Raw genomic sequence first — 13071 nt, 5'->3', positions numbered from 1 at the left:
TATTAATTTCCTTCTCTCTGTGCCTCGAGTGAGTTCGCGTAGTGTTTCAGCGTAGCGTGTCTGTGTGGTACATCACATGCATCACACATGACCACTTTCAATGGAGGAACAGAAAGCTCTCGAACAAAATTTTAAATATCTTAAACTGTGTTCCGAAGAAGGTCTTACAGGCTTGGAACGACATGAGGGTGAGTCATTAATGACATAATTTTCATTTTTGGGTGAACTAACCCTTAAATTCATAATTCCGCGCTACCAATCACAGCTTGACATCAAATATAAAAGACTGACCTTACCATCCCATTTTGTTGCCTGTAGGTGTCGTAGCAAAGTTTTCCCCCATCCTCCCCACCACCACCAGGATGGCTCCCGTCCACTCATCGGGGGGTAGGCTCTGCCCCTGCCTCTATCATCAGGCAGGACCTACCAGCTAACTTTCAGATCCGGACGGAGGACGGGGCCTACGCCAAAGAACTCTGAGACGGAGCTTGTCGAGCATCTACTTTTATTTTCGTTTGTAAAATCCTTTCACAAAATAAAATCTATTTTATTCGAGAATCCTCCTGAGTCTTTTTGGTAGAACTCCTGTTCTCCACTCATTACCTGTATTAACTGCACCTGTTTGAACTCGTTACCTGTATAAAAGACACCTGTCCATACACTCAATCAAACAGACTCCAAACTCTCCACAATGGCCAAGACCAGAGAGCTGTGTAAGGACATCAGGGATAAGATTGTAGACCTGCACAAGGCTGGGGTGGGCTACAGGACAATAGGCAAGCAGCTTGGTGAGAAGGCAACAACTGTTGGCGCAATTCTTAGAAAATGGAAGAAGTTCAAGATAAAGGTCAGTCTCCCTCGGTCTGGGGCACCATGCAAGATCTCACCTTGTGGGGCATCAATGATCACGAGGAAGGTGAGGGGTCAGCCCAGAACTACACGGCAGGACCTGGTCAATGACATGAAGAGAGCTGGGACCACAGTCTCAAAGAAAACCATTAGTAACACACTACGCCGTCATGGATTAAAATCCTGCAGCGCACGCAAGGTCCCCCTGCTCAAGCCAGCACATGTCCAGGCCCGTCTGAAGTTTGCCAATGACCATCTGTACGATCCAGAGGAGGAATGGGAGAAGGTCATGTGGTCTGGTGAGACAACAATAGAGCTTTTTGGTCTAAACTCCACTCTATGTGTTTGGAGGAAGAAGAAGGATGAATACAACCCCAAGAACACCATCCCAACCGTGAAGCATGGAGGTGGAAACATCATTCTTTGGGGATGCTTTTCTGCAAAGGGGACAGGACGACTGCACCGTATTGAGGGGAGGATGGATGGGGCCATGTATCGTGAGATCTTGGCCAACAACCTCCTTCCCTCAGTAAGAGTATTGAAGATGGGTCGTGGTTGGGTCTTCCAGCATGACAACGACCCAAAACACACAGCCAGGGCAACTAAGGAGGGGCTCCGTAAGAAGCATCTCAAGGTCCTGGAGTGGCCTAGCCAGTCTCCAGACCTGAACCCAATGGAAAATCTTTGGAGGGAGCTGAAAGTCCGTATTGCCCAGCGACAGCCCCGAAACCTGAAGTATCTGGAGAAGGTCTGTATGGAGGAGTGGGCCAAAATCCCAGCTGCAGTGTGTGCAAACCTGGTCAAGAACTACAGGAAACGTATGATCTCTGCAATTGCAAACAAAGGTTTCTGTACCAAATATTAAGTTCTGCTTTTCTGATGTATCAAATACTTATGTCATGCAATAAAATGCAAATTAATTTCTTAAAAATCCTACAATGTGATTTTCTGGATTTTAGATTCCATCACTCACAGTTGAAGAGTACCTACCTATGATAAAAATGACAGACTTCTACATGCTGTGTAAGTGGGAAAACCTGCAAAATCGGCAGTGTATCAAATACTTGTTCTCCCCACTGTATATAGCGCTTTTCTGGGTCCTCAAAGCGCTTCACATATGAAAGGGGGGGAATCTCCTCAACCACCACCAATGTGCAGCATCCACTTGGATGATGCGACGGCAGCCATATTGCACCAGAACGCACACCACACACCAGCTTATCAGTGGAGAGGAGACAGTGATGAAGCCAATCAGTATATCAGGATGATTAGGAGGCCATGATGGACAGGGGCCAATGAGCAAATTTGGCCAGGATGCCGGGGTTACACCCCTACTCTTTTTCGAAGGACATCCTGGGATTGTTAATGACCACAGAGAGTCAGGACCTCGATTTAACGTCTCATCCGAAGGACGGTGCTCTTTGACAGTAATGTGTCCCCGGGGCATTAGGACACACACACTGGGGTGACCACAGACCCCCTACTGGCCTCCAGCAGCAACCTGTTTTTCTCAGGAGGTCTCCCATCCAGGTACTGACCAGACTCAACCCTGCTTAGCTTCAGTGGGCCACCAGTCTTGGGCTACAGGGTGATATGGCTGCTGGCCGTTTTTGAACATGCAGGAACATCTAAATCCATAAACAGCAACAAAAGTTTATTTCTGTAGAAACTGAAAATACACAGTTGCTTGTCGTGGAAGAGCAATAGGAAGATATGTAAGAATGTGTGGTGTTAGGGGAAAACATACTGTAATAGAATATGTAAAAATGAACAAGCAACTGATTTTTCAGTTTATATGTACCACATTTCTACAAATATGTGCTGTATAAATAAAAATGTTCAGTCCCACTTTATATAAGGTATCTTTAACTACTATTTACTAACATTTACAGCAAATTAATAATTTGATACAATGCACTTATTGTGTACATGTTTTTACGTTGTACTTATATATATATATAAAAATGCATGTAATTACAGCTAAATCTAGAATTACACTCTCTTACCCCTTAGCCCACCCTTAAACCATCCTATACAACCAAGCATGTCCCTTACGTACCCATACCCCACCTCAACAGCAGCATTTTTTTATGTAGGCCTAAGTAGCCTACATAATAGATAAGGACACCTAATATAAATTGAGTACTACAGTATTGACTTTTCTAGAAAGTCAATTTACTTGTTGAAATCTATATCTAAAAAGCTCAGAGTGATACATAAGCATTCAACTAGACAAAACTGACATTCTTGTATAGTGTAAAAAAAAAGTGTCAACTAAAAAGTAGAAAGCGCGTGAAATTTGTATTTAAAAAATATTTCCAGGGTGAAAAAACATCTAAACATTTTGACCAGTACGGCTCACACAATGACAAAAAGACTCTTTATTTTGGTGTCTTTGGCCAGTTTCCCGACATAAAAACTAGGTTTTGAAGCATGAATTGAATGTTTTGGGTGAGTAACTATATTTTGCAGACATGCTATAGAGTTCTGATTTTCCAGCAAACAGATGTGACAATTGCACTTACAGTTTAGAGAATGTTAAGACTTTCAAAAAATGTGCCAAAGCGATTAAGAAAAACAGTAAAAAAAAAAAATAAAAAAAAATAAAAAAAACAGAAAAATTATAATCTAAGATGAAAACCATTACATATATTATGTACCATTTCTGAGTCACTTATCAAATGAGTAAATGACTTGCATAAAGTCACTAATTTATATAATCTTTATGAGGTTTTCTGCTGAAGATACTCACCTAAACCAGACAGATCGAATGATCAATGAACCATGTGAATTAATGACCATTAACAGACAGACAGACAGATAGACAGATAGACAGATAGACAGATAGATAGATAGATAGATAGATAGATAGATAGATAGATAGATAGATAGATAGATAGATAGATAGATAGATAGATAGATAGATAGATAGATAGATAGATAGATAGATAGATAGATAGATAGATAGATAGATAGATAGATAGATTTTTGACATTTTTGGAATGCATTTCAAAAATGAAAATGAACTTACTACGATTGTTAACGTAGTCCAAGCAGCCGGATGATTGGTTACAATTTTCTGTTTTTTCAGGAATAACAGTAGAATTAAACACACATTTATGTCTAAGAATTCCCATGAACAGCTGCAGTCCAACCAAAGCAAAGACGCTTAGGCAAAAAAGGGTCAAGATCATCACATCTGACAGCTTCTTCACCGACTGGATCAGAGCTCCAACGATTGTTTTCAGGCCTGTGGAAAGCAGAGGAAACCACGTCACTTTCCAAGTTTACACTGAGGTCTCAGCATAGTGTACTCAGGGTCCAAAATTCACTTTTTAAATTCCAAATATTTCATTCTGGCCATGAGATGGATATATTTAACATATTTAATCATTTTTGGCATAATCATCATCATCATCTACGAGAGTTTTCATGTGAGAAGTTTCATTGTTTTCCCAAATATAGCCATTTGAAAATGTGCAAGTCACAACAGACACTTTTGTTTTTTTAGTGTATGGGTTGTCTTTGATTCGATTTGCTAATGACACTTACATCAGAAAGGGTCAGGCGGTCATTCTTATAATTCAACATAAATCATGGAAGATAGCAGCGTGTGATAAAATTATTAACATTATTTTTGGACCCTGAATGTAATTATTTAACATATACATACATTTACACACACACACACACACACACACACACACACACACACACACACACACACACACACACACACACACACACACACACACACATATACACTAATATACAAATATATATATATATATATATATATATATATATATATATGTATACTGTGTATATATATATATGCGCGCGCGTGTGTGTGTGTGTGTGTGTGTGTGTGTGTGTGTGTGTGTGTGTGTGTGTGTGTGTGTGTGTGTGTGTGTAAATGTAAGTATTGGACACACATTTATATACATTAAGACCATATTAAATTGTAAAAACATATTAATATAAACACACACGCTAATATATACATACAGTACATATACATATATATATATATATATATATATGCGCGTGTGTGTGTGTGTGTGTGTGTGTTTATATATGTTTTTACAATTTAATATGGTCTTAATGTTTCAAAAGGATATCTCTGAATACTTCAGGTTACAAGCTGAAGTTTACAGATTAGTCGATTTTTTTATGTATCACATGCACATAACTAATGCTCTTAATAACTAAACAGCGACTACACGAAGGCATGCAAGACGACTACAGTATAAACGTAAACTCATCACAAAAGGAGAGGAGAGACAAAAACAGCAACACTAGCTCTAATGATTCTGGTCCAGATTTCAATTACACTTAACGATGATTGTTCTAGTAATCTAAACTAAATAAGTTCACTGATTCGGTCTCAAGACTCCATAACAGTTCTCATCATGACAAATTTAAAGGTTGTTGCAGAATCAAAATGATAAGAGATTTTTGACCTATTGATTAAAAATAATTGAGTTATTCAATGTTAATCGGACATCACTGCTTGTTTTTTTTGTGTTTTTTTTGCGTGCAACCATCAAATCATGAATCAAAGGAAAATGCCTTAAAAGAAACCTGTAAAATGTTTGTGAAAGACTCTATATCAGGCAGTAAGAGAAGAGCATGCTGGACATGTTTGAAGAAAACAGTGTCAGCATCTGTGACCTTGACCTTTTCCCCAACTCTCACCTGGGATGACCGATATAGTTTTCAGGGCTCGAAGAACTCTGAACGCTCGCAAGGCGGACACATTACCCAGATCCACAAACTCAGTTACATATCTGAAACAGGGAGGGGGGGAAATCAAACACTGACGGATATACAACACACAGGAAGGTCTCGACACAGGGTTGCAGTCGGGTTCAAAGGTCACACAGAGGTTGGACACCTAAACGTGCTCTCTGCTTACCTGGAATTACTGAAATAGTTTTCAAAGCTCTGAGTACCCTGAATGTGCGGAGAGCTGATACATTGCCTATGTTTATAAACTCTGTAACAAACCTGTGGGACCAAATGCACAGATACAAATGAAGCTGAAGGGCACTGCAGATGCCAGTGGTCTTTATTGGTATTTTTTGGACTAATTATCATTATAAGTTAAGTCAGTGGTTCCCAAACTAGGGGCCCGGAGTTATTAAAAGGGGGCGTGGGTAAATCATAGTGTATAGTCAGAAGATGGTTATGCAAAAGAAACCTCTCCAGGGTGATACAAGACCCCACTGTGAAATGATTTTGCTTATTAATGCGGCTACTTGCCACATGAGCAAATAACTGAATACAAAATATTAATTTGACATATTTAATGACCTCAGGATGGCTCGCAGTACCTGCTTAAAGGGACGGTTCAGAGTAAAATCAACCTAGGGTCCTTTGCACCATGACCTCAAGCCAAACACCCTCCAGAAGCCTTTTTCCCCTTGGTTGAACATTATTAAAGTTAGAGCTTATTTAGAGATATCAGCCGGATGGCTTAGTGCAGGCGCTAATGGATCCAAGGCTGTATCTCGTAAATTACTCCACTAATAATGCCCAGAATGGCACCAAACTTCTACAGTAGTACAAATAGGTTCTGTACTCATTAAACGAGGCATTGGAAAGTTTGTAAGTACATCAGGAGTTTATTTAAATAACACTTGCCTGACGGCTCATGCTACCGCTAACCCGGACGTCTACGTCACTTCACTGAATTGAGAAAAGCCCGTAAAAGTACTTGCCGAAAGCGATCATAAGGATGTATAAAACTACATGATAATGAAACTACTTCTGACATCGCAACTGTCTACACCTGACACGAGAGGCGCGACGAGACAAAAGCAAATATAACCCATTTTAATCAGTGACTGTCTGCGGTGCAACAAATTTATACAGTAAAATAATGCATCGTTCTATTTCTGACATACTCCAAGTGCTCGTGCACCTTCTGAAACATACCACAAATGGATTTGCAACGTTCGCTTTGTCTCGTCCAGTGAGGACAGCCTTGAGACAAGAACATTTTATGAGGCAAGTCTCGCCCTAGGATAAACCAGAACAATAGTGGGTCAATGAAGGGAGACCACAGTGTGTAGCGTTTCTCAAACTATTAGCATGAAGCCAAACAAGTTAAGACACTACTTAGAGACTTCCCATCACAAACACAAAGAGAAGCCTGTTGAATACTGTATTAATAACAATGTTTTAAATAAATCCTATAGGATTCTGCAAGAAAGCTCATGTCTGAGAGTCTTTATGTGGGTGCATGTACTGTAGATGGGGGGCTTACAAATATATTTTCTTTACAAGTGGGACCGGCAGAAAACGTTTGGGAACCACTGAGTTAAGATGGCATCTGCATCTTAAAAATGTAATTAAATTAAATAACTTCAAACAACTTATCATAAAAATCAACTATAAAAAAAATAAAAAAATAAATAAATAAAATAATTGACTGTTTATAAACAGAATTATCTTGAACTTTAAAAAGTAATAGAATATTTAAGAATTTTATAAAGTATTTTATTAAGTACATCATTATCATCCAAAAAATTAAATATAGAAAAATAAAAAAATATTTTCATCTAAATTAAATATAATAAAACACATTATATAACAATTATTAAAAACATAAAAAAATATATTTGCTGTCTTAAAAGTGATAGTTCAACCAAAATTTTAAATTATGTCATCATTTACTCAAGCTGTAGTTGTTCCAAACCTGCATGAATTTCTTTCTTCTGCTGAACACAACCCAAACTGTGGAAGTCAATGGGGTCCATGAACAGTATTTACCCATATTCTTCAAAATATCTTCTTTTGTGTTCAATAGCAGAAAGAAATGCAGAACGTTTTGGAACAACTTGAGGGTGAGTAAATGACAGAGTTTTCATTTGTGTGTCAACATTCCCTACAATATGACCTGGCAAAGCAGTCAACCTGATTTTAAATGAACAAAATGTCAATTTGAGACCCTGGATCACAAAACCAGTCATAAGTCGCACAGGTATATTTGTGGCAATAGCCAACAATACATTGTATGGGTCAAAATTATTGATTTTTCTTTTATGCCAAAAAACATTAGGATATTAAGTAAAGATCATGTTCCATGAAGATATTTAGTAAATTTCCTACCGTAAATATATAAAACATTTATTTTTGTGAGTGAATGCAGCACAATCGTGAACATAAATGAACAACTTTAAAGGCGATTTTCTCAATGTTTCGATTTTTTTGCACCCTCAGATTCCAGATTTTCTAATAGTTGTATCTCGACCAAATATTGTCCTAACAAACCATACATCAATGGAAAGCTTATTTATTCAGCTTACAGATTATGTATAAATCTAAATTTCATAAAATTTACCCATGTGACTGGTTTTGTCATTCAGGGTCACATTTGAGGATGTTTTTGTGAAGTCTTAGTAAAGAAACACAAGTTTGTTTAGTTCTGAACTCTAAACTTCAAACTCTAAACGTATAAACTACTAATTCAACACTTTTAAATGTTAGGAAAAAAAATTCAAACCAAGTAAAAAAAAAAAAAAAAAATTTCATGGAATGACAACTTTTGACCACTCTATGGACTATGAAAAACTAAAGGTGAAGTGTGTAATTAATGTGCCACTAGCAGAAACTAACAGAATTGCAAAAATAACAATGAAAGAGCTTCAACTGGCCCTTTTCGTCCCATCCTCCTGTTCTAAAACTAAATGGAAAAAAGGGCAGGACTTTAATCTAATCTACTTCATATAAAATGTATTCAGGCAGTTCATATTATTTAATGGCCCTGAGCTAACATTAAAGGATAATTCCGGTATTTAGCACTTTGAGTCTCTTTTCTGGTTTGTTTTGGATGAACAAGAGTGGTAGACAAAGAAATTTTGACAATGGGTCCTGTCTCGACTTTTTGACTATTTTAGAATCGCCTTTGACCGCTTTAGAATGGGAGTCTATGGCCATGCACGAACATGTCCCTCAAACAAGCCTTAACATTCGTTTTCAAAACTGTGCAACTCACCGAGTGGTTAGTGGTGTTCGTTGATGATTAAAAACAAATATATCGACGCAATGTATGATATCAATCTGTTTATTTTTCTATAGTGGAACAATTTTTTCAGATACCTCAAAACCGCGTATAAACTGCCGCTCGATATTTGAGTCTGAAGCGCAGTAATATCAACGAGCAATGAGTCCTTCAACAGAAATCAATGGGATTTTACAAAATACCAAATAAAACACGACAGAAACTGGATTTCGCTACTCTACTTGTTTTGGAACATCAACAAACACCACTAACCACTCGGTGAGTTGCACAGTTTTGAAAACGAACATTAAGGGTTGTTTAAGGACATGTTCCTGCATGGCCATAGACAGCCACTCTGAAGCGGTCAAAGGCGATTCTAAAATAGTCAAAAAGTCGAGACAGGAACCATTGTCAAAATTTCTTTGTCCACCACTCTTGTTCATCCGAAACAAACTACAAAATAGACTCAAAGTGTTAAATACCGGAATTATCCTTTAACTAACACTGAACAGTAATATTTTTTCTTAACTAATGTTAAGAAAGAGTAATAAATACTGTAACAAATGTATTGCTAACTGTCAGTTAATGTTAATGCATTAACTAATGATGAGTGTTACCATTTTTTATTTGCAACAATTTTAACAGACGAATCCTCCACAATAAGACAGAAATGTGAATTAAAGAAGTAAACTTTGTCTTTTAACATAAAAAATACACTCTTCACCTTTAAGTAGTGAGGATAATTCAATTCTAATAATTTAACGCAACGTAGCTGGGATAAATAACAGACTTGTCATACTTACGCCATGACTATAACAATAAAATCCAACCAGTTCCATGGGTCTCTGAGGAACGTGAACTGTCCCACACAGAATCCCCTGGCGGTGATCTTTATCAGCGCTTCAAAAGTGTATATCCCAGTGAAGACATATCTGTTAAAACAAGACCATTACTGCACTTAGCAAACATACACAGCATTTCTACAGTATGTTTGGAAAGCAACAAGAGATCAACTCACTCTATATTCTTGGCCCAGTCTGGAGGTTGAGTGTAGACCATGAAAGCGCAGTTGGCCAGTATAGTGAACATTATAATCATACTGAACAATGTGAAAACTGCAGTTAAGGAAATGTAGTGACAGATCTACATTAGAGCTCAAAAGATTAAGGTTTGGGCTTCAAAGGTTTTTAAAAGTGACAGTAAAGACTTGTATGTTTGTGGCAAGCAAGGAATGGGCTGAGAGCTGTGGGAACTGTTATTTATGTTTATTTTATTATTAAAGTTTCACCGGTTTAAAAACATTTAAAAAATATATTTCCAGCCCCAAACCTTTGAACGGTAGCGTATATACCTGGAATACACAAACATATGATCTTTTTTGCAGTGTGAGATCAAAGAGGTTTAAAGGCGCATTATCTAGTAAAATCATAATCCATTTAAAATAGATTTCTTGATAAAAGACTGAAGTCATAAATCAGTGGTTCTCAATGGGTTTTGGCTCAGGATCAGATTTTACATTGCACATCAAGTCATTATACCAGTGGCTTTCAGTAGTTCACAACTCAAAAATGATTTGCAGGGCTGTTTTAATTGTTGATAAATGCAAATAATTAAGTGAAAATAACCATGTAATCATGCATAGTTAAGATGCAAAGAAAAATAATCAAGCTTATTAGCTTAAGCACTTCAAACTGTACAGTATTCTGGCACAAATGCATGTGTCGCTTGGTAGAAAATAGTCAAATTAGACAGTGACAACCTCGTCTTTAAAAAACATGAACAAAACTACACAAGGGCAAATAAAATACGATATCAAAGACGGGTTCACTTCAGGATAAACATGCTTTGTGACTGATGACTGATAGCCTATGGCTTAAAGTGTATAAACATAAGACCCATCCAGCACATCAGCATGTTTTAGCACTTGAGAAGGATATGTATGTACCAAAATCTTAATTGATAGTCTCCTCAGAGGGTTGAAGGGGCTGAAGATGTACAAGGCAGGAGCGGCGTTGAAACGGCTGATTGTCTTTTTTTTGTTCACTACTATGAAAGTCTAAACAAGTGGGAGATAAATGCATAGAGAGAGGACAAAACAGTCAGTCGATTATGCATACACATCATATGTATAAATATGATTGGAAAATGTAAAATAAAGATAAGTAAAATGTAATAAGAAATGTATATATACATATTTGTGTATATACACTTCTTATATTTCTTATTACATTTCCAAGTCTTTATTTCGAAATCTAAGATTTAAACTAGATTCTGTATCAATGTGATGTTTTGGAGTTCCTCTGTGGACTCTCAGGGGTTTGTCGGCCCTCCGCTTGAAAAATATAAATCAAAACTCACTGCCTGATTGATGTAAAACTGGTCCAGGTCCTCCAGTGGTGTGGACACCAGTCTTCGGGGAAAGTCTCCATATATGAAGGGCAGATTTTTCCCAGCCTCCAGGCCACTGTTGGGTTTCGTCTCGCATTTATCATCTTTAATTCTCTCCCGTTTGTCCTTGGACTTCTTGTACTCCTCAGCGATCCGGCTCTCGATGGCCTTAAGAGATTCACGGGTGAACTTACGTAAACTTTGAGGTCCTGGTGGGGTAAACGTATGTGCCATTTTCTCATCCTGAACCTTCAGAGTGATTCGCTACACGTCTGCATGAGAAACAACTGGCAGAGAAGGAGAGAAAGGGCGAGTCATTAACAGCAATGTGATCGGTAACTGTATGATTAGCCTGTATAAAACCCTTCCAGAACCACAGAGAGAAAAGAGCATCCTATGAGTGACGGACACGCCTTCTGTACTAAAAACCATCAAGTTATCAGGAACAGAGCTCTCAAGGAATCAGGGTTATGTATGCCACACAATTCAATAATATGCTGTCTCAGCCTGCTTTCAAGAGCAGCGCAGCTTAAACCTAAAAAAACCTTATGTTTATGTTAACTTAAATTGTATTAATTTGCCATTGACCTTTCCTGATCAACCAGTATCCAAAACACAACATTTGCTCATTGCAGAAATAACAATCAGAACATTATTTATGAGATCCAGGTCATACTTTTTGGTTGCTTGACATTACAGATTATTTTATTTTAAGTAATGAGAGAACAAAATAAATTTTCCTGCTGAAAGACTTAAGGCCCATTCCCACCAAGGACGATAACTATAAAGATAACAATACAGATATAGTTCTAAATATCCTTCTCAATATTAAAGAATAGCAGAGTTATAACGACAACAGCACAGAGAAAAGAGCTGATAAAGGATAAAAACATTGACAGCCAATCAGAATCCATCCCGCTGTAATGAGCTCGAGCATTTAAAGTGACAGACAAGCTTGGTGTGGACACTAATATAGGCTAGTTATCTTTATAGTTATCGTTATTGGTGTGAATGGGCCTTTAGATAAGTGTACATTTCCATGCTGGTCCAGGTGTTCCCATGTAAGGACCTGTTGATTAGGCTTCTCATGTGCATTTTGAGTAGTCATGCTCATGTGACAAAGGGCGAATCCATTCATATTCAGTGCATGGGTCACCCCAAATGAAGCTCAAATTGGAAACCCTCAGACAACCAGGCCAAATCCATAATCACTACACAACCGTCCACTTATATTATTGTATTTTCATCCTAGTCCAAGTTACTGTACAAGTTGTTCATGAACAACAAAAACACTTAAAGGTTTTTTTGGCAACCTTTTAATGTTGGATTTTTCTGAAGGTTCAAACAAATCATAATAATTCTGAACATTCACTTTTTTTTTTTTTTTTTTTCTGCAACAGGAAAACTGTACGTTAGATTAACCAGAAAAAAAACAACAAGTCAGAGCAGCTAAGTACTGGTGGACATCGCTTGAAAGCTTTAGAAGAAGTCACAGAAAACTCATTTAAGGCAAGTCAGTCGACCTTTTTGTGCTTTCCAGCTCCTGCTTGATCTGAATGGGGGAGAAAATCCCATAACGGTTTGTCGAAATTAAGTTTCAAGTACATTTCAAATCGGGAAAAAAATCTGATAACAAAGGAAAAAGTTAAGTGCAACTCTTGCATATAGTGTTGTGTTTATGATACCAGTTTTAATGTTGAATTTCAAATTGCTTGAAAAATGTATTCCTTTCCATTCATTTGCAACACAGCACTTAAATTTAAAGCCATTGTACAGTGTTTGATCAATCAAACCAACATTTACAACTGGAAATTACATTTTAACTA

The 13071-nt window shown here is 37.5% G+C and overlaps 1 protein-coding gene across 1 annotated transcript in view; it reads right to left on the bottom strand.

Moving 5' to 3' along the window:
- The window catches only part of scn1laa (sodium channel, voltage-gated, type I-like, alpha), a gene marked incomplete at its 3' end in the record, with an annotated part of 54728 nt that overhangs the window by 28279 nt on the left and 13378 nt on the right, over positions 1–13071 (bottom strand). The window contains exons 2-7 of the mRNA XM_081368696.1: positions 11216–11532; positions 10803–10913; positions 9876–10000; positions 9661–9789; positions 5548–5639; positions 3881–4099 (exon numbers count right to left, since the gene is read on the bottom strand). Coding sequence (XP_081224822.1) covers positions 3881–4099; positions 5548–5639; positions 9661–9789; positions 9876–10000; positions 10803–10913; positions 11216–11479 — 940 coding nt within the window. The 5' untranslated portion in view covers positions 11480–11532. The remainder of the gene's footprint in view (positions 1–3880; positions 4100–5547; positions 5640–9660; positions 9790–9875; positions 10001–10802; positions 10914–11215; positions 11533–13071) is intronic.

Source organism: Scardinius erythrophthalmus, assembly GCF_964197995.2.
Source record: "Scardinius erythrophthalmus genome assembly, chromosome: 6".
Taxonomy (NCBI): Eukaryota; Metazoa; Chordata; class Actinopteri; order Cypriniformes; family Leuciscidae; genus Scardinius; species Scardinius erythrophthalmus.
The sequence above is the reverse complement of the archived record's forward strand: the minus strand, read 5'-3'. Positions and strand labels throughout refer to the sequence as shown.